Source organism: Bos mutus, chromosome 28 (assembly GCF_027580195.1).
Source record: "Bos mutus isolate GX-2022 chromosome 28, NWIPB_WYAK_1.1, whole genome shotgun sequence".
In the NCBI taxonomy this organism is placed as follows: Eukaryota; Metazoa; Chordata; class Mammalia; order Artiodactyla; family Bovidae; genus Bos; species Bos mutus.
In genome coordinates this window covers 6062605-6085135 of record NC_091644.1, presented here as the reverse complement: position 1 = coordinate 6085135, position 22531 = coordinate 6062605, and the positions used below count along the sequence as shown (strand labels likewise).

The 22531-nt window shown below is 41.3% G+C and overlaps 2 protein-coding genes across 5 annotated transcripts in view; one reads left to right on the top strand and one right to left on the bottom strand.

Annotated features, from left to right (window-relative positions):
- Positions 1-15130, bottom strand: part of SHLD2 (shieldin complex subunit 2) — a 114163-nt gene extending 99033 nt beyond the window's left edge. For 3 of the 4 annotated variants that reach the window (XM_070364850.1, XM_070364849.1, XM_070364847.1), the window contains exons 1-2: positions 14991-15129; positions 13907-13962 (exon numbers count right to left, since the gene is read on the bottom strand). The gene's annotated coding sequence lies outside the window, so the exon portion shown is untranslated. Of the gene's footprint in view, positions 1-13906; positions 13963-14990 lie in introns of all 4 variants that reach the window. The other variant, XM_070364848.1, reaches the window with a different exon arrangement.
- Positions 15131-15165: 35 nt separating this feature from the next.
- GLUD1 (glutamate dehydrogenase 1) overlaps positions 15166-22531 on the top strand; it is a 38542-nt gene continuing 31176 nt past the window's right edge. Inside the window, exon 1 of the mRNA XM_005909989.2 lies at positions 15166-15857. Coding sequence (XP_005910051.2) covers positions 15404-15857 — 454 coding nt within the window. The 5' untranslated portion in view covers positions 15166-15403. The remainder of the gene's footprint in view (positions 15858-22531) is intronic.

Below are 22531 nucleotides of genomic sequence, written 5' to 3'. Positions count from 1 at the left end.
CCACTAGCGCCACCCTCTTGTCTGGTAAGTTATTCATTTATGGCTTTAGTTTAAGCCACCTTTATCTGGACATGGTCACTTGCGGGCCAACACATCTGTTCACTGCATGCTATCAAGATCGGGCATTTGTGTGTGTGTGTTAGTCGCTCAGTCATGTCCTACTCTTTGCAACCCCATGGACTCCTCTGTCCATAGGATTCTCAAGGCAAGAATACTGGAGCGGTTTGCCATTTCCTTCTCCGGGGGATCTTCCCAACCCAGGGCTCAAACCTGGGTCTCCTGCATTGCAGGTAGATTCTTCACCATCTGAGCCAGCAGGGAAGCAAATATCTGTTCACTGCAAGCTATCAAGATCGGGCATTTAGACTACTGCTACTTAGCTGACTCCAGTCATTACTGTTACTTGAAAACTGGGTAGGCCTCTTGGTGGGTGTCTAGCCAATGTGACAGGGATAGAACAGGATAGTTACACAGGTAGTTGTAGAAGTCCCAGTAGGGGACTATAGAGAAGGAAACCTCAAGAAAGCTACTGGAACATTGTTCAATGAAGCAGGCTTGCTTAACCATAAAACTATAAACAAACCCACAAAATATGCCCCAGGCCATTAGATGGAAGAAAAACATCACCACCATTCTAGAGTCAGACACTTTCCTGCCAAATATGAAGGAGATCTAGTGCTGTATGCCTTACGTCTGCATCTGTGTCTACTTGAAGAAGGCAGTCTTTTCCCCTCCCACTTTTTTTCATTATAAAATGGGTAGCCCACTCAACCCTTAGGGCAGAGTTCCTTTGCCTACCCACCTGCATCTCTTATAAGCATCCTATATTAACAGATCTACTTTTTGCTATCACTTTGTCTCTCACTGAACTCCTTCTACACTGAGACACAAAGAAGCTGAGTCTCAGTAAGTCCAGACATAAAGTGAGTGATTCTAATTAAAAGATCATGGGTTAGAGTCCCAAACTGGGTTTTGGCTGGGTTCCAGTCCTGGCCTCAGGGGTTCAAGTCTCAAACTAGGTTTTGATTGGGTTTGAGTCTCAGGACATGGGTTCAAGCCCCAATCTGAGGTAAATGATTTCAAATAGGCACAACCAAGCCAAAGATGAGGAGACAGAAGGATGTATTACTTGCAGCAAGTAAGGAGGACACCAGGGATCTTTCCCAAAGCAGTCTTTTTCCAAACAGCAAAAGGGGGGAGGTTTTGTTTTGTTCTAATTTATTTGTGTGAAAGTCACTCAGTCGTGTTCAACTCTTTGCGACCCCAAGGACTATTCAGTCTATGGAATTCTCTAGACCAGAATACTGGAGTGGGTAGCCTTTTCCTTCTCCAGGGCATCGTCCCAATCCAGGGATCAAACCCAGGTCTCCCACATTACAGGCGAATTCTTTACCAGCTGAGCCACAAGGGAAATAAATAATTTATTTATTTGGCTGCACCAGGTCTTGGGTAAGGTATGCTGAATCTTCAGTTGCATTGTGAGAACTCTTAGTTGTGGCATCTATCTCCATGACCAGGGATCAAACCCAGGCCCCCTGCACTGGCAGCAGGGAGTCTTATTCACTGGACCACCAGGGAAGGCCAAAAAGTGGGGAAGTGTTAAGCTAAGGGTACATGCATATTCGTGAACAGGCCTGAGTAAAGGAGAATTTGGCATAAAATCGGGACAAGGAATTTCAGGGTGGTCCAGTGGTTAAAATCACTTGTTTTCACTGCAAGGGTACAGGTTCAATCCCTGGTCGAGTGAACTAAGATCCCACAAGCTGAGCAGTGTGGCCAAAACAACAATAAATTGGAGCAAATTGGGGCAAAGATCAACAGAGTCCAAGCTTTGGTTGATTAAGGTCAGGAGGGTCAGCATCATTCCATCCTCTACCTAGGTGGGGGCCTTAGTTCCTGCAGAACTCAAAGATATATTATGTACATCTAGTGAGGAGGAACTAGGACTTTGCTTTATCACTGCACTACTGTTTGACTGTCTTTTCTCTGTCCTGTATTCCCCCACTTTCCTTAAGGTTATAATTACTGCCAGACTTCTTTCATGGGCAAGCATTGTAGCCAGACATAGATCACCAAATGGCTTCTCTTACGTCAAGCAAGTGGTTCCTGGTTCTTCTCCAGAGACTGCTTAACTTATCTATTTACATTACCGGTGTCTCAGACACCTTACTCCCTACTGCTTCATTCATTTTTCTTTTCTGCCTTTTACTAAGGAGCAAACTCAGTATAATATACATATGTTCATGGAGTCACAGAGTCGAACACAACTGAGCAACTAACACTTTCACATGCTTCAAAATAAAGTCCATGTTTCCTCTGTAACTCTTCATCATGGTCAATGGGAAGGTATCTTTTGCTCCTCCAGTATATTTTTCAGTTATGACTGCTTTTAATAGCATCAGAGACATGTTGCAATTTTTAGCTTATACTTTCTTACTATTGAAAACAACTTCATATTGAAATCAAAACTGATCTAAAATTTCTAGAAAGAAAATGCTAAAGATAGAATAAAGATTTGCATTTACATGTCATCTACATAAATAAGTGGAGCTGAATGGTGAGGCATCTTAAATAATAAATAATTGAATGTACTATCTTTTTTACCTATAAGGAAAACAAACAAAAAAAAATGTCAATTTAAAAAAAGAGACAGAGACACGATGGATTACATACACGTGAGTTCAAAATCCTGGCTTACAGTTAATTTTTAAGAGACCTCTTAAAAATTGTTTCTTGCATCCTATGCTTAAAGGGATAAAGATACTACCATGATTTTTCATGTTTACTCATAACAGGGAAAGAATCCTTAAGCAAGACTTGAGAAAACCTTTGCTGAATGTTATTCAGTGACGCAGTAAAATGAAAACTTAGCCAAACTAGCCAAACAGATATAACTGACATTTGATTTATTAAGGGGAAAAAAAAAGGTTTTTAGAAAGAAAAAGACTATAAATTCTGAAAATTTCAGGTCCTTCTCTTTGATATACTTTCTGTCACTATTTTTCTGCTTATTACACAAACACACTAGGGAGAAAAAAAAAATTACCCTTTTCTGAATATCAGTCAGAAGCATAACAGCAAATATTAGAAAAAATTATTCTGAAAACCATGGCACAAAGACTTGAAAAACAATTTCAGATGCACCAAAATTACCGATCAGTTCAGTTCAGTTGCTCACTTGTGTGTGACTCTTTGTGACCGCATGGACTGCAGCACGCCAGGCTTCCCTGCCCATCACCAACTCCCAGAGCTTACTGCTCAAAGTCATGTCCACAGAGTCAGTGATGCCATCCAATCATCTTATCCTCTGTCATCCCCTTCTCCTCTCACCTTCAATCTTTCCCAGCATCAGGGTCTTTTCCAGTGAGTCAGTTCTTCCCATCAGGTGGCCAAAGTATTGGAGTTTCAGCTTCAGCAGTAGTCCTTCCAATGATTATTTAGGACTGATTTCCTTTAGGATTGACTAGTTCGATCTCCTTGTAGTCCAAGGGACTCTCAAGAGTCTTCTCCAACACCACAGTTCAAAAGCATCAAGTCTTCAGCACTCAGCTTTCTTTATAGTCTAACTCTCACATCTATACATGACTACTGGATAAACCATAGCTCTGACTAGAAAGACCTTTGTTGGCCAAGCAATGTCTCTGCTTTTTAATATGCTGTCTAAGTTGGTCATAACTTTTCTTTCAAGGAGCAAGCATCTTTTAATTTCATGGCTGTAGTCACCATCTGCAGTGATTTTGGAGCCCCACCAAAAAATAAAGTCTCTCACTGTTTTCATTGTTTCCTCATCTATTTGCCATGAAGTGATGGGACCAGATGCTATGATCTTAGTTTTCTGAATGTTGAGTTTTAAGCCAAGTTTTTCACTCTCCTCTTTCACCTTCATCAAGAGGCTCCTTACTTCTTCTTTCTTTCTGCCATAAGGGTGGTTATCATCTGCATATCTGAGGTTATTGATATTTCTCCCACCAATCTTGATTCCAGCTTGTGCTTCATTCGACCTGGCATTTCTCATGATGTACTCTGCATATAAGCCTTGAGAAAGTACTCCTTTCCCAATTTGGAACCAGTCTGTTGTTCTATGTCCAGTTCTAACTGTTGCTTCTTGACCTGCATACAGATTTCTCAGGAGGCAGGTCAGGTAGTCTGGTATTCCCATCTCTTGAAGAATTTTCCAGTTTGTTGTGATCCACACAGTCAAAGGCTTTGGCATAGTCAATAAAGCAGAAGTAGATGTTATTTTAGAACTCTCTTGCTTTTCCGTGACCCAATGGATGTTGGCAATTTGATCTCTGCTTCCTCTGCCTTTTCTAAATTCAGTTTGAACATCTGGAAGTTCACGGTTCATGTACCACTGAAGCCTGGCTTGGAGAATTTTGAGCATTACTTTACTAGCATGTAAGATGAGTGCAATTGTGCAGTAGTTTGAGCATTCTTTGGCATTGCCTTTCTTTCGGATTGGAATGAAAACTGACCTTTTCCAGTCCTGTGGCCACTGCTGAGTTTTCCAAACTTGCTGGCATATCGAGTGCAACACTTTCACAGCATCATCTTTCAGGATTTGAAATAGCTCAACTGGAATTCCATCACCTCCACTAGCTTTGTTCATAGTGATGCTTCCTACGGCCAACTTGACTTTGCATTCCAGGAAGTCTGGCTCTAGGCCAGTGATCACACCATCGTGGTTATCTGGGTCATGAAGATCATTTTTGTATAGTTCTTCTGTGTATTCTTGCCACCTCTTCTTAACATCTTCTGCTTCTGTTAGGTCCATTCCATTTCTGTCCTTTATTGTGCCCATCTTTGCATGCAATGTCCCCTTGGCATCTCTAATTTTCTTGAAGAGATCTCTAGTCTTTCCCATTCTATTTTCTTCCTTTATTTCTTTGCACTGATCACTGAGGAAGACTTTTTTATCTCTCCTTGCTATTCTGTGGAACTGTGCATTCCAATGGGCATATCTTTCCTTTTTTCCTTTGCTTTGGCATCTTTTCTTTCTTCAGTTATTTTGTAAGGCCTCCTCAGACAACCATTTTGCCTTTTGCATTTCTTTCTTTTTTTTTTTTTTTTTTTTATTGTATTGGTTTTGCCATACATCAACATGAATCCACCACGGGTGTACACGTGTTCCCCATCCTGAACCCCCTCTCACCTCCCTCCCCTGCGTTTCTTTTTCTTTCAGATGGTCTTGATCACTGCCTCCAGTACAATGTCACAAACCTCCGTCCACAGTTCTTCAGGCACTGTCTATCAGATCTAATCCCTTGAATCTATTTCTCATTTCCACTGTATAATCATAAGGGATTTGATTTAGGTCATACCTGAATGGTCTAGTGGTTTTCCCTACTTTCTTCAATTTCAGTCTGAATTTTGCAATAAGGAGTTTATGATCTGAGCCACAGTCAGCTCCCGGTCTTGTTTTTGCTGACTGTATAAAGCTTCTCTATCTTTGGCTGCAAAGAATATAATCAATCTGATTTCGACCTATCTTCAGACCTATGCTAATGATCTTTCCTTTATGGGGTATACTCTTCTCTCCACTACATTCATCTGGGTGAATAATGAGGTATTGACAAGCACTTGTGAACTAAACCCTATAAAACTTAGCAACATGGGGACCTGATTAAAAAAAAAAAAAAAAGATTTTTAGCTCCTTGTTTTAAAAGCCCTTGTTAAAAAATTAAATTTGATTTGTTATATCAGCTGGTTTTATTATATCATTTTTAATATCCAAATAGGACAACGATTTTTTGTCAAATATGAACTAAACAACTCTGTAAGTAAAATTATGATGACTACTAAATTCTTTCTCAGTTCAAATTCACTACTCATACTTAAGATGCTAAAGAAGACCTGAGATGAAGAGTTTGAAAACCGATATTCTATGTAATAGGTTATTCACTGCAGCACTGCTGTAACTTCAAGAAACTGGAAAGAACCTACATGACCATCAGTGAGAGACTGGTTAAAAATAATTATGGCACATTCACACAATGAAATACGTACTATACAACATAAAAAAAAAAGTAAGGGGCAATCAGGCAACAAAGAAAAACACATCCAGATTGGAAAGTTAGAAATAAACCTATCTCTTTCTGTAGATGACATGATCTTGTGCGCAGAAGATCCTAATGAATTCACTAAAATAATTATCAGAACTAATAAATGAGTTCAGTCAATAAATGAGACCTATTATATTCTTTGTAGCCAAAGATAGAGAAGCTCTATACAGTCAGCAAAAACAAGACCAGGAGCTGACTGTGGCTCAGACCATGAACTCCTTATTGCCAAATTCAGGCTTAAATTGAAGAAAGTAGGGAAAACCACTAGACCACCCAGGTATGACCTAAATAAAATCCCTTATGATTATACAGTGGAAGTAAGAAATAGATTTAAGGGCCTAGATCTGATAGATAGAGTGTCTGATGAGCTATGGAATGAGGTTCATGACACTGTACAGGAGACAGGGATCAAGACCATCCCCATGGAAAAGAAATGCAAAAAAGCAAAATGGCTGTCTGGGGAGGCCTTACAAATAGCTGTGAAAAGAAGAGAAGAGAAAAGCAAAGGAGAAAAGGAAAGATATAAACATCTGAATGCGGAGTTCCAAAGAATAGCAAGAAGAGATAAGAAAGCCTTCTTAGGCGATCAATACAAAGAAATAGAGGAAAACAACAGAACGGGAAAGACTAGAGATCTCTTCAAGAAAATCAGATATACCAAAGGAACATTTCATGCAAAGATGGGCTCGATAAAGGACAGAAATAGTATGGACCTAACAGAAGCAGAAGATATTAAGAAGAGGTGGCAAGAATACACAGAAGAACTGTACAAAAAGATCTTCATGACGCAGATAATCACGATGGTGTGATCACTGACCTAGAGGCAGACATCCTGGAATGTGAAGTCAAGTGGGCCTTAGAAAGCATCACTACAAACAAAGCTAGTGGAGGTGATAGAATTCCAGTTGAGCTATTCCAAATCCTGAAAGATGATGCTGTGAAAGTGCTGCACTCAATATGCCAGCAAATTTGGAAAACTCAGCAGTGGCTACAGGACTGGAAAAGGTCAGTTTTCATTCCAATCCCAAAGAAAGGCAATGCCAAAGAATGCTCAAACTACCGCACAATTGCACTCATCTCACATGCTAGTAAAGTAATGCTCAAAATTCTCCAAGCCAGGCTTCAGCAATACGTGAACTGTGAACTTCCTGATGTTCAAGCTGGTTTTAGAAAAGGCAGAGGAACCAGAGATCAAATTGCCAACATCCGCTGGATCATCGAAAAAGCAAGAGAGTTCCAGAAAAACATCTATTTCTGCTTTATTGACTATATCAAAGCCTTTGACTGTGTAGATCACAATAAACTGTGGAAAATTCTGAAAGAGATGGGAATACCAGACCACCTGATCTGCCTCTTGAGAAACCTGTATGCAGGTCAGGAAGCAACAGTTAGAACTGGATATGGAACAACAGACTGGTTCCAAATAGGAAAAGGAGTACGTTAAGACTGTATATTGTCACCCTGTTTATTTAACTTAAATGCAGAGTACATCATGAGAAAAGCTGAGCTGGAAGAAACACAAGCTGGAATCAAGATTGGTGGGAGAAATATCAATAACCTCAGATATGCAGATGACACCACCCTTATGGCAGAAAGTGAAGAGGAACTAAAAAGCCTCTTGATGAAAGTGAAAGTGGAGAGTGAAAAAGTTGGCTTAAAGCTCAACATTCAGAAAACGAAGATCATGGCATCTGGTCCCATCACTTCATGGGAAATAGATGGGGAAATAGTGGAAACAGTGTCAGACTTTATTTTTCTGGGCTCCAAAATCACTGCAGATGGTGACTGCAGCCATGAAATTAAAAGACGCTTACTCCTTGGAAGTAAAGTTATGACCAATCTAGATAGCATATTCAAAAGCAGAGACGTTACTTTGCCAACAAAGGTTCGTCTAGTCAAGGCTATGGTTTTTCCAGTGGTCATGTATGGATGTGAGAGTTGGACTGTGAAGAAGGCTGAGTGCCGAAGAATTGATGCTTTTGAACTGTGGTGTTGGAGAAGACTCTTGAGAGTCCCTTGGACTGCAAGGAGATCCAACCAGTCCATTCTGAAGGAGATCAGCCCTGGATTTCTTTGGAAGGAATGATGCTAAAGCTGAAACTCCAGTACTTTGGCCACCTCATGTGAAGAGTTGACTCATTGGAAAAGACTCTGATGCTGGGAGGGATTGGGGGCAGGAGGAGAAGGGGATGACAGAGAATGAGATGGCTGGATGGCATCACTGACTCAATGGATGTGAGTCTGAGTGAACTCCAGGAGTTGGTGATGGACAGGGAGGCCTGGCGTTCTGCAATTCATGGGGTCGCAAAGAGTCGGATACGACTGAGCAACTGATCTGATCTGATCTGATATTGATAAAAGATCAATATAGGGACTTCCTGGTGGCCCAGTGCCTAAGACTCAGTAGTCCCAATGCTAGGGACCCAGGTTGGATTTCTGGTGAGGAATTAGACCTCACATGCTGAAACTAAAGACCCTGCATGCTGTAACTAAGATCCAGGGCAGCCAAATAAATATATAAATGAGTATTTTTAAAAAGGTCAATATATAATATTCAACTATATTTCTGTATACTTGCAATGGATAATCTGAAAATGGAGTTAAGAAAACAATTTCAGTTATAATAGCATCAAAAAGAGTAAAATATTTATTAATAAATTTAAGAAAAGAAGCACAAAACTTAGATATTCTGAAAAGACAAAACATGAATGAGAGAAACTTCAAAAGACTCAAATAAATTAAAAGACATATTCATGTTCTGATTCATGCAGATACAATAGTATTAAAATGGCATGACAGCAAAAGCACCACTCTTCAAGTTGATCTACAGATTCAACATTGCTGCTGCTGCTAAGTCACTTCAGTCGTGACTTTGTGCGACCCCAGAGACGGCAGCCCACCAGGCTCCCCCGTCCCTGGGATTCTCCAGGCAAGAACACTGGAGTGGGTTGCCATTTCCTTCTCCAATGCATGAAAGTGAAAAGTGAAAGTGAAGTCGCTCAGTGGTGTCCGACCCTCAGCGACCCGTGGACTGCAGCCTTCCAGGCTCGTCCGTCCATGGCATTTTCCAGGCAAGAGTACTGGAGTGGGGTGCCATTGCCTTCTCCGGACAGATTCAACATTAAGGCAGTCAAAATTCTATCTGGCTTCTTTGCAGAAATAGACCACCTGATCCTAAAATTTGTATGAAAATTCAAGACACTAAGAAGAACCAAACAATCTTGAAAAAGAACAAAGTTGGAACAAAATCACACTTCCTGATTTCAAAACGTACTACAAAGCTGCCGTAAGCAAGGCCGTGCGGCGCCAGCATAAGGACAGACATATGGGTGAGCGGGAAAGAACCAAGGAACCGAGAAATAAGTCCTGACGTTTAGGTCAGTTGATTTCAATAGAATTCAAAGACAATTCAACGGGAAAAAAAAGTCTTTTGTTGAACAAACAGTGCTAGGACAATTTGTTATCCACATGCAAAAGAATGAAACTGGATTCCTTCCTCACTTTTTGTACAAAAATCAACTCAAATGTAAAAACTGAAAGTATAAAACTCGTAGAACACGGGTGCAAATCTTCCTGACTTTGATTAGACAATCGTTTGTTAGACATGACACCAAAAGCACAAGCCACAAAAGAAAACATTTGTAAACCGGACTTCAACAAATTTGAAAACTTTATGTCCTACAAAGGACAGCATCAACAGCGTGCAAAGACAAGACCCAGAATGGAAGTAAACACTTTCAGATCATACATGTGATAAAGGATTTGTATCTAAAATATGTAAGAGCTCTCAAAGGAAAACAAAACAAAACAAAAATATATAAACAACTCTTACAAAGGGGCTTCCTTGGTGGCTCAATGGTAAAGAATTCACCTGTCAGCACAAGAGATATGGGTTCTCTATCCAGGAAGATCCTACATGCCGCAGAGCAACTAAGTCCATGCACCACAAGTACTGAGCCAGCACTCAGTGCACGGGAACTAGTGAGCCAGCACTCAGTGCATGGGAAGTACTGAGCCAGCACTCCACAGCCCTCGAGCTGCCACTACTGCGCTCATGTGCCACAGTTACTGAAGCCCGCACACCCTACAGCCCGTGCTCTGCAACAAGAGAGGCCCTGTAACAAGCCCGCACACCACAGCCAGAGTGGCCCCCACTTGCCGCCATCAGAGAAAAGCCTGTGCAACAACCTAGACCCAGCACAGCCAAAAGTAAATTTTAAAAAACCCAAAACCCTTACACGTCAACAATAAAAAGACAATCCAATTGAAAAGTGGAAAAAGGATGTCACTGTACGTCTCTCTTTAAAAATACATACAAAGTGTCAGAACTGCCATATGACCCAGCAATCCCACTGCTGGGCATACACCCCAAGGAAACCAGAACTGAAATAGACATATGTACCTCAATGTTCATTGCAGCACTATTTACAATAGCTCGGACATGAAGGCAACCTAGATGTCCACTGATAGATGAATGGATAAGGAAGCAATGGAATACTACTCAGCTATAAAAAGAAACACATCTGAGTCAGTTCTAATGAAGCGGATGAACCTGCAGCCTATTATACACAGTGAAGTAAGTCAGAAAAAGAAAGACAAATACTGTATATTAATGCATATTTATGGAATTTAGAAAGACAGTACCAACCATCTTACCTGCAGAGTAGCAAAGGAGACACAGATGTAAAGAACAGACTTTTGGACTCAGTGGGAGAAGGCGAGGGTGGGATGATTTGAGAGAATAGCACTGAAACATGTACATTACCATATGTAAAATAGATGACCAGGGCAAGTTCTATGCATGAATCAGGGCACCCAAAGCCAGCGCTCTGGGACAACCCAGAGGGATGGGGTGGGGAGGGAGGCAGGGGTTCACGATGGCGGGGAAACACACGTATAGCAATGGCCAGTACATGTCGATGTATGGCGAAAACCATCACAATATTGTAAAGTAATTATCCTCCAATTAAGATTAATTAATATATAAAATACATATATATATATATAAACTGTCAATAAGTACATAAAAAGATGCTCAACATCATTAGCCATCAAGGAAATGCAAATCAAAATCAAAATGAGTTATACCTTTAAACCAGATAATAACAAGTGTTTGGGAGAATAAAAAGAAGTTGGAATCCTCCACTGGTAGGAATTAAAATGGTCCAGCTGCTGTGAAGAACAGCTGGGCAGCTTCCCAAAAGGTTAAACAGAGAGTTACCATATAATTCAGCAATTCTACTCTACCAGGTGTGTACCCAACAGAATTGAAAGTATCTGTCCAAACAAAAGCGTCTACAAGAACATTTACAGTAGTGTTACGATAGCCAAAAAGTGGAAATAACCAAACGTCTGTCAAAGATTAATAGATTAAAAAAAGAGGGCCATAGAACTTTTCTGATGGTCTAGTGGCTAAGACTCTGTACTACCAAGGCAGGGGACCAGGGTTCGATCCTTGGTCAGGGAACTAGATCCTACATGCTGCAACCAAAGATCCCGTATGCCAAAACTAAAGGATCCCACATGGTGCAACAAAAATCAAAGATCCCATGTGCCACAACCGAGACCTGGCACAGCCAAATAAATTTTTTAAGAAGATACATATATATACACACACATATATAGACCCATATATATATACGAAAATGGAAACAGTGGCTGACTTTATTTTGCTGCTGCTGCTGCTAAGTCGCTTCAGTCGTGTCCGACTCTGTGCGACCCCAGAGACGGCAGCCCACCAGGCTCCCCCATCCCTGGGATTCTTCAGGCAAGAACACTGGAGTGGGTTGCCATTGCCTTCTCCAATGCATGAAAGTGAAAAGTGAAAGTGAGGTCGCTCAGTCGTATCCAACTCCTAGCAACCCCATGGACTGCAGCCTACCAGGCTCCTCCATCCATGGGATTTTCCAGGCAAGAGTACTGGAGTGGGTTGCCATTGCCTTCTCCGACTTTATTTTGGGGGACTCCAAAATCACTGCAGATGGTGACTGCAGCCACGAAATTAAAAGATGCTTGCTCCTTGGAAGAAAAGCTATGACCAACCTAGACAGCATATCAATAAGCAGAGACATTACTTTGCCAACAAAGGTCCATCTAGTCAACGCTATGGTTTTTCCAGCAGTCCTGTATGGATGTGAGAGTTGGACTATAAAGAAAGCTGAGCACTGAAGACTTGATGCTTTTGAACTGTGGTGTTGGAGAAGACTCTTGAGAGCCCCTTGGACTTTAAGGAGATCAAACCAGTCCATCCTAAAGGAAATCAGTCCAGAATATTCGTTGGAAGGACTCCTGCTGAAGCTGAAACTCCAATACTTTAGCCACCTGATGCGAAGAGCTGACTCATTTGAAAAGACCCTGATGCTGGGAAAGATTGAAGGCGGGAGGAGAAGGGGACGACAGAGAATAAGATGCTTGGATGGCATCACTGACTCAATGGACATCAGTTTGAGAAAACTCCGGGAGTTGGTGATGGACAGGGAAGCCTGGCGTGCTGCAGTCCATGGGGTCCCAAAAAGTCGGACACAACTGAGCAACTGAACTGAACTGAATATATATGAAAGAGGGCTATAGCCATACAACGAATACTATTCAACCATTTAAAAAAATGAAATAGTGATACATGCTACAATAGGTATGAATCTTTAAAACATACACGAAGTCAAAGAAGCCAGTCACAAAGGACCACATATTGACTGCATGATTCTATTTAAACAAAATGTCCAGAATAGACAAATCAAAGACAGAAAGTATATATTACCTTTTCTAATTATTTTTAAAAACAACCATGCTGTTCCTGTATTTATACGCTATGTCTTTCTAAATCCTAAAATAAATCTTCTAAAATAATTTTTAAAGCACTTGAAAGCACAAAAGCATGCTATGAATCAAAGAGAAAAGGCCTGGAATTTTGAAACAGGTAAGGAAAATGCATAAACCTTAAAGGCAGAAAACAAATTGTCTTTACTGAATGCTATCAAATGACCAAAATTCCTTTCAAGTTAAATTCGAGTCTTCCTTTGAACTGAAAATTATTATCAATTATTAAGCCTTAATTTCGCAAAATATCTGTATATTTTATAAAGGCAATCATCAGTGTAAAGCTGAAACTTACTAGATTTACATCACAGTAAATAATTTTAAACTAAATAAAACACATAATTAATATATTTCTTGGAGTACTAGAAATGGCATAACTTGGAGTCAGATATACAGTTTGAATTTTAGTCTGCTATTTATCATCTAGATGATCAACTATTTACTTGGTCTCTGCAAGCCTCAGTTCACCCTCCTGTTAAAATCAAGAATTATAATACCTACTTCAGTATGAAAAGAAGCATTCCAACTACTTACTAAATGGGAAGGTGAGGAGAGAAGTAGTGTTTGATTTCACTTTTAAAAAAAATCTATCGTTACCGTTTGAATTTTTTTACAACTTGTACATAATTTAAAAACATAACCAAGATTCTAAAAATTTAAAAATCTACTTTAGGAGGTTCTTTTAGAGATATTTCATAAGACATTGACACATAGCAGACTCAATTAAATTTCCTCACTCCTTCCATTGCCTCTCTATTAATAACTTCTTGAATTCAGGTGAACAAAACTTGGAAGAAGAAAAGTTAAACATTTATTTTTCTGAAGGCTGTCATTATCAAGAAGGAGATAAAGAAGTGCAATAAAACTAAGCTTTTAAAACACTTTCTTCAAACTATACCTAAGAATTTAATCTGAATTTTCATGTTTACTGATTCTAATCATTTTATTCTGATACTTTTTAAGGTTTTTGGTTGTTGTTGTTTTTGCAATATAAAATAACACTATCGAGTGAAAAGGAAACTTGATACCTTAATCCTTTGACCAACAAGACAAATTCAGGATTCAGTCCAGAGAACAGTTACCACTGAAAACACAATACAAATATAAATGACTATTAACTATCCAGCAAATAAGATAAAACATAGGCTCCACCTTTTTTTGTTTTGACAGTACACTGAATAGATGAAAGTAATTTAATTATCTAGGTTGTCAGCTTATACTTCACAGAAAACTGTAAGAATTAAAACATTCTCTTCCATATGCTAATTAACAGATGAATAAAGTGAATGTCAGGAGGCAAAGTCGTTTTGCAGGTCAAAAAGGTACTATTTTAAAATCACCAACCTACACTGGAACCATTAAGTTGGTAATGTGGCCTTTGATAGCTTGTCTTAAAAACTGAGTCATCAGACTTTTACAAGAATCTAACTGTACCCGTAGAAGTGTATTAACTAGCATTTCTCATCAAGTTTGTGTAAGTACATAATTAAACCCTCATGTCTTTTAACCTTTACAAATTCTATTCTGGACTATTAGTACACATATTACTGAGAAAGAATATCCTGGAGTATTATTGCAGTTCTATAGTGTTGTTTTTTAACTATTTCGAGAACGTATCTCTGAAATGCGGAAACAGTAAATTTCAGAAAGATACAACAATGATTCACGTAACTATCTCAACATCACGCAGTGGTTGAATGGGACAAAATTTAAAACTTAAAGCAGTGAAAGCCAATAGACAAGGGAGTCCCCAGCTCCCAAGCCTTCTCCTTTCCATTTCTTGCAAGACACTTCAAAACTCCAACTCCCAAGACCAAAGTTCGTCTCAGTCCCAGCGGATAAAGACAAGCTCTTAGCCCGACCTCCAAACGGTGCTTCTCCCTGCCACCCGAAGACAGGCGCAGGGGTGACAGGATGGCCGCCCCGCCCGAGAGCGCGCGGGCGGAAAGGAGGGACACCCATGACTCACCCACCCTGGGCCCACCGCCAGACCGCCCGCGCGGTCTTGGGACCAGACTCTTAGCGCCCCCAAGAGGCGGGTAAGCCTCTTCCTCGGAGGCCCCCTCCCCAGTCAAAAGCCCTCCCCGGGAGAGGCCGGGGCTGCGCACAGACCTGAGGCTCCAGCTCTTCCCCGCAGGTCCCAGCCCCGTGCGGGAGCCCTCGCCCCGCCTCCCGACCTGCGAGCATGCGCACCCGGCCCGACCGCGACTGCGCGCCCCCGAGCGTCCCCGCCGGCTCACGCCGCCGCCGGGGAGGCCGGGCGAGGCCGGGCGAGGCCGCGGCGGAGGCGGAGGCCCGGCTCCCTGGGCGGTGCGCGCCCCCCGCCCTGCCATTCACCAGCGACATTGGCCCGTGGCACCCAAAGTCCGTCCTCCGCGTTAGGCGGCTAGCGCCGGAGGGGAGGGGATAGCCAGGAAGGCAGGAAGCTGTGGCTTAAAAGGGCAGCCCGCGCCGGGCCCTTCCTCCCTCCGTCCGTCTCCGGGCCTGTGAGAGCGCCTCTCCTCCGTGGCCTCCGTCCCGCCGCCATGTACCGGTGCCTGGGTGAAGCGCTGCTGCTGTCCCGCATCGGGCCCGCCGCCCTGGGTTCCGTGGCTGCCGACTCGGCCGTGCTGCTGGGCCGGGCCCGCGGGCAGGCTGCCGCAGCCGTCGCCGCCCCGCAGCCGGGGCTTGTGCCACCCGCTCGGCGACACTACAGCGAGGCGGCGGCCGACCGCGAGGACGACCCCAACTTCTTCAAGATGGTGGAGGGCTTCTTTGACCGCGGTGCCAGCATCGTGGAGGACAAGCTGGTGGAGGACCTCAAGACCCGGGAGACCGAGGAGCAGAAGCGGAACCGGGTGCGTGGCATCCTGCGGATCATCAAGCCCTGCAACCATGTGCTGAGCCTGTCCTTCCCCATCCGGCGCGACGACGGCTCCTGGGAAGTCATCGAGGGCTACCGGGCCCAGCACAGCCAGCACCGCACGCCCTGCAAGGGAGGTGAGCCCCTTGTGCCCTGCCCCGCCCCGCCTGGCCTCCAGCCTCGGGGGTTCACCGTTCAGCCCAGCCCGGGCTGGTACCGTCGCCCTCCCACGCTGTCCCCGTTCCCCCAGGTCCCGGCCTCAGCTGTGTCAGGCTCCGATGGATAGTGAATTTTCTGCTCCATCACCACCCCGTAGTTGGTCCTCCCCCCGCGAGCTTGTTGATGCTGTATGCAGAAGACACTACACTGCTCTTTTGATCTAGCCACTGTGACACAGTGTGGGTCTTGACGAAGAGCACTTGTAGAAAGGAAAATGACAGACACATCTGTCTGCCTCTGCAAGATTTTGTGATCTTCTGTGACTCAAGCGAATGCAAAGCATGAAATAATTGTTCTCGGATTTTTTCACTCTTTCACAGTAGTGACAGATGGTACAGGAACATACAAAATGAATCGAAATCTACAGTTTTACTAACTAAATGAATTTATTAATTATAGTCGATCTTTTAAATTATTTTCCTACTGTGGCAGCTTTGTACACACACACACAAGATGGTAATACATGAACAGTGTAACATCAGACAGACACCGAAGTAGATCTAAAGGGTGTAGACTGCAAGACAGCCTGCCAGCCAATGGAATGAAGTAGCTGTGGGGGTGTGTACTGGTCCAGGCTAGCACCACGTTTGAGTTTGAGTGGGGGAAAGTACTTGAAGAAAGGAGTTGAATCGGCTAGAATTTGATAGTCACCAGGTTTGTAGTAGTTTTTGAATGTCTGTATATTTGGCCTCTGCAGTCAGATTGCTTTTTTTGAGCAAAAAAAAAAAAAAGGCTCCCCTCTTTTTTACTCCTTAAAATCGCACAGTGCATTTTTAATCGTGCTTAACAGTGGCAAAACCACTTTTTTCTACTAAAATATTGTGTAGAATAAAGAACCCAGGGAGGTAGAATCCAGCTGGAGGTTGCCTAATAAGCACAGAGGATGTTGGCCTGGACCCTTTGTCTCAGTAAATCAGGTCCAGTGTTCTGTTATACTGGCTGACTCCTAAGGATGATTTTTAGAAATCTCTCTAGGAGGAAAGTTTGCGCTCTGCTGGCATTCTTAGCCCAGGAACAAAGGTTGCTTCAGACTGCTTAATGATTTACTTTTACTTCTTGCTAAATTTGCATTGACCCCACCCACTTCTAGGACTTAACCTTTAGAGCTTAATTATCCTCTACCTCTCAGTTTCCTCTTTTAAAACCAACTTTTGAACTTCTTTGATCTCTGATTTCCCATTGCAGCCCCAGTACTATATAAAACACACACTGTCCATCTACATCGCCCGCCTTCTTGCTCTCCAATCCCTTATTCTCAAAACCAGCAATTCACATTCCGGCTCCCTAGAGAAGCAAAGATGTTAGAAGAGGCCAAGTTAGCAAATATTAAATTGCTGTTGTTTCTGAAGAGTGGACATCACGTTTATGTGCCTTGTTGACATTATTTTCCAGTTGCTTAAGAGATATGCAGCTAAACCATTATATTTGTTTTCCTGCAGGATCTGAGTTCATTTCTTTGAAGTTCCTTGTATTCTGTTCTTTTATGCCAGGTCCTCTTCTATGATGAGTCACAGCTCCACAAACTCACTAAAGCAACTGAAGTTTGCCCTAGTTTGTAGTCCTCTTCATCTTGCCATAGTTTTTAATACCAAAACAGTAACAAATTGCAGCAGCTGTAGAAAGCACTGTTATTGTAGCGCTTGTTCCTACTAGGTTCTAGTAACTAGAATGTTAAGATACAATTCTCTGTTCTTTTTATCCTGTTTACAAGAAGGTTTGCTACTGAAAGCACTGCTAAATCCCAGCATATAAACAGAAACTGAATTGCACCTAATAAGTAGTAGCAAGCATTGCAAGATAATATGAAAGATCAGCGTGTGTAAACTTACGAGTATATTATCTTAAGGAATACAGAGGGAGCGGGATTGGGAAGGATTATGTAGCTATGAAGGCTCTTCAACATATTTTAGATTGCTTAAGATAATGAACAGGATACTCAATAGATGATCTACAAAACAGAGGTACTGTAGACCTCCATACTTTGCTTTCATGACACTCTGGAATCTTCCTACCCATTTATCATCCCCATCTTATTGCAGAAAATGTATATTCCAAGGAGGACTTACTTTCAGTGGGTTTTTCTTTTTCCCTTCTAATTAAATACTACAAGGAAGTTATTAACTATTTTAGAAATACAACATGTATTAGGTGATTGAGACTTTTTAAATGCTTTGGATTAGCCATGTGAATTTACCCTCCTGAGCGCGCTTCTCTCCCCGTCTTCACTCAACTGCCTTCTCAACCAGCTTGTTTGAGTTGGGGAGGACCCTTTGCTCTTCATCATCGTTCTCTCCAATCCTCAGCTTTCTAATCTTTCTTCAAGAGCAACCTTACACCTGAGTTTTCCAACATAAAATTCTTAAGGTTGAAACAAAACAACAATCTAATTTATAAACAAAACAACAATCTAATTTATAATCTCTGTAAGGGAAACAGGTGGTTTTAAGAACTGAGGGTGGCTAATGTGTACTTTATACCAAGTAAATATTTAATAACACATACGTTTTTATGCTTCTCTTTTCCCACATACCATATTTAAAGGAAGCCAGTAGGTTTACATCTGTTAAGGAATTGCAAAAGAGTGTGCTTCATGCTCTGATGGAAAGTTTCAAGAGAGGCCTTAGATATTTTCAGCAAAGATTAACAGAAAACATTATCGGTGATTATTCCTATTAACATTCTCAGAATAAACCCTCTGGTTTTATTGGCTGTGGTTCTACCTGAGATTAATGTACCTTTTTAGAAGAAAAATTATTTAACTCATTGGAGAGAAGTAGAGAGATTGATGCTAGCAGTTCACTGATGCAAGAGTCAATTTACTTTCTCTTCTCTCCAGTCCTCCCATCCCCCAGTCCCTTTTAGTCCTGAGACTAAAAATGTTGAGTCCAAATTCCTGTGACTGGTTTTTCCTCTCAGAACTTTCTAAAATTATCATTTAAATAAAGCTGATGTAATTCTGATACATTGTCTTATTTAGCTGCAAATGTCAGCACCCAAAAAAAGTGTATATTAACCCATTGACTTATTTTTTAAGAACCAAAATGCAAAAAGAAACAGTAGGAGGTAGGTGGTCTTTGTTGTTGTCTTTGGGCAGCTGAATGTAGGGGGTGGGGCAGGGAAGCGCATAAGGGTTGGAGTTAATACTGTATCGAAGCTCCCCTTCAGCCTTTGGGATCTAATTTTGTGGTAAATAGTAGTACTTTGGGGAAAACTGTAGAAAGTACTGATACTGTTTCAAAATGAGACTTCCTCTGCTTTCACTGAAAGAAAATGTTTCAGATTTATTTCTCTTATGCTGAATTGACAATGGTCAAAACATAGGTAAGTTTGAATAAATTCACACTGTGTAGTATTTTTAGAGTGAGTATGTATCTCTACATTTAACTCAATCTGAAAGTTCATTTAGAGCACAGGTAGCTTATATATCTTCTACCCTCTAGCCCTTAGCCCTGTGGTAGTAGCCCTGTTGTTCTTTTTAATATTGTTTAGTTAAATATGAATTGGTGTTGCTGTTATAACAGTCTTTGTATTTCATGGAGCCAGATGCTTTCCCCCAAAATACTAGGGAATGAAAAGCCATGATAATGGAGGAGACCTATACAAGAGACCTGATTGTCCTTCAGTCTTCCTGTCGCTTTGTGTGAATTCCTCTAGCTAGTTTGCTTTGGCAGTAAAAACCCCATATGCAGAAAGACAAACACTATTCATTATGCAAAGGACACGTTGCAGGAATTGGGGTGTCAAAAATTTGAGGACAAACATCAATAGTATGTATCAAACTCCAGTAAAACTGACGTTTAAATTGCTAAGTGTAGAGAATTACTTAGACTTTGTAACTTATATAGTGGGAAGAAATTGGCTTTAGCGCTGTTGGTGGTAATTTAGATTGCTTAATAAAATTGTTTCATATCCAGTTATGTTAAAGATAACTGAGGGCTTTGCCAAGAACCAATAAAGACTAAAATATCAACTTCTGGATGTTGAAAACTCCTAGGCTATATAGTCTCTGACACGAGACTTTTTTTTTTTTCCTGATTATTTTGCATAATAATTAGGTTGTTATAAATAATGAAGGGAAAAACCTTTAATAGCACTTTAATGAAGCATGTCGATTCATAAATGGGCCCATAACTGCTCCACCCAACAAATCCCTGTTAAAATACAAATGTTCTAATAATCTGTGAACGTTTGTGAATAATTGTGAGTAATTTTTGTGAATATTTGTGAAAGTTATAAAATGAAGCAGCTGTATTCCCAATCCTTTCCTACAAGATAACCGTGAACAGTCTTAAGACCACAACTGTTATCTAGAACTGACCTAGCTATCCAGATGAATCAATGTTTTCGCCTTTCCAGAGGCAGAAGTTAACGCAGATGGAAGTACACACTATCGAGACTGAAGTGTTAACGTATGAAATACTACTAATGAAGGCAGGAGAGTTTTTCTGAAGGCCAAGAAGACAGTCTGAGAGAGGGCTGCTCAGAATGTTTCCGATTGCCTTCCAACAGGCAGCTGTACCTGGGAGAGCCTGCCTTCTCCAGGGTCGACTGGCAAAACAAGGGACAGATAACATGGGTTGAGTCCTGCACTGTTCATTTTGCTAAGAGCGGTTCAGACATCACTGCTTTGATTCCTCAGAACAACCTCGTGAATGCACTGTTGACCCAGATTTTCTGATGCAGATACTAAGGTTAGAGAATGAGGTCTTCTTTGGCGGGGGTTACACAGCCGTAAGTAGTAGGGTTCAGTTCAGGTTCTAGCCATATGATTCCGGCACCCACCTTCTTAAGTCTTTACTGTCTGGATTTATTCATGTAAAAAGTTAAAAATTGACTCATGTAAGAGTTAATCAAAATTTATTACTAGTCAGTGCAATAATTTTTAAAATGGCTTTCTTCTGGGTGTCTCTTCCTATAAACTAAGCAAACTTGATCATGAATCGCTATTATTTCTCTTGACTGTTCCTGGCGAAAGTCTCTCAGACCTTTTACTGTTTCTGAATTGCTTCTTGGCTAGTTGAAAATGTGAAAGATGACACAAATAACAATTATAAAGATTGACTTTCCTTTCCTAAAAAGCGTTAGCCGTTCAGTCGTGTCCGACTGTGCAACCCCATGGACAGTAGTCCACCAGGCTCCTTTGTCCATGGAATTCTCCAGGCAAGAATTCTGGAGTGGTTAGCCATTCCCTTCTCCAGGGGATCTTCCCAACCCAGGGATGGAACCCTGGTCTCCTGCATTGCAGGCGGATTCTAGTGACACAGTTGAAAGCACTCTGAATAATATGTTGCTGCAGTAGGAGTTCAAGGAAGATGCCAGAGAAAGACTGTCTAGAGGTAGGTAAAGCTGGATAGGACTTAGATTGGGAAAAGGTCATTTCAGATAAAGAGATGTCAAAGAGGAGGTGACGATAGCTCTAGCAGGAGGCAGGACTGTGTGTTGGGATCGTGAAGACAGACTGTGTTTGTAAATAGTGAAAAGGTTTTATAGTGTAAATATTCATTTGATTACTAATACAGAGCTTCTAAAACCCATGTAATTTCCTGAGTGATAGGGGTTCTGAGCGTGCCCGTTGTTTTAATATTTGGCCTTTGACTCTAGTTGCTAACACAGAGGCCCTGAAATCCTTGTAATTTCCAGAGTTATGGGGGATGGCAGGAGCATCCTATACAGAGTTCCTAAAGCCCTTGGAATTTCCTGGGTGAATACGAGCACCTTTTGTTCTGATGAACCAATTCTTGGCTCCTTGATAGCTTCAGGATTCCCCTACAGGTAGGGTACATGGAATGGAGAGTCAAAGATAACTCGGTTTTCTCCTCTGCGATGCTGGTAGAAAAACTGGTATTAGGGAAAGAAGTGTTACGAGGAAAGAGGATTGGACTTTGAAAATAAAGGAAGTCTGGTATAAAATGATCCTTAGGAAAAAACACAGGCATACGTTTTTCTCAACTTTATCCTTGCAAAGTATAGTCCCTGTGGTACCTGTCCCTACCTTGTGTCCAATATCCCTATAATTCTTCTCTTCCTCTCTTAAGATCCCTCTCAGATATCTCCTAGACTTGTAAATAATAGATATGAAACTAGATACCTGAAAGTTTGAGCCTTTACCTCTTTGAACCTTTTTATAACAAATTGTTGTCTTTTACTAAATGTTACCTACTGTATATTCACAAGGCTTACTAGCGTCATTCCCAAGACCTCTTTAGTATGAAGGTATGACTAAGTTTAGTAGTATTATCAGAGTAAGGAATCAATAAAACAAAAATTAACAGAATCTTCCCTCCCCCCTCTAATGCATATTCTTTCCTCCATCCATTGGGCAGTAAGTTAAATACTTAAGCACAAAACAGAGCTGTATGTTCTATAGATATGTATATACATAAATGCAGGGAAATGACTTGGAAGGATACATATACATTTAAGTTGCTAAGAATATTCACCCCTAAAGAATGATGTCATAAGTGGTAATCAGGAGACATCTGCTTTTCCTTATTTGAATTTTGATGAAAACAGGCATATATGTTATGTAATTTTGAAATTTTAATGGAAAGAAATACATTTTCCATTCCATTTTCTCAGCATCTGCTAAACA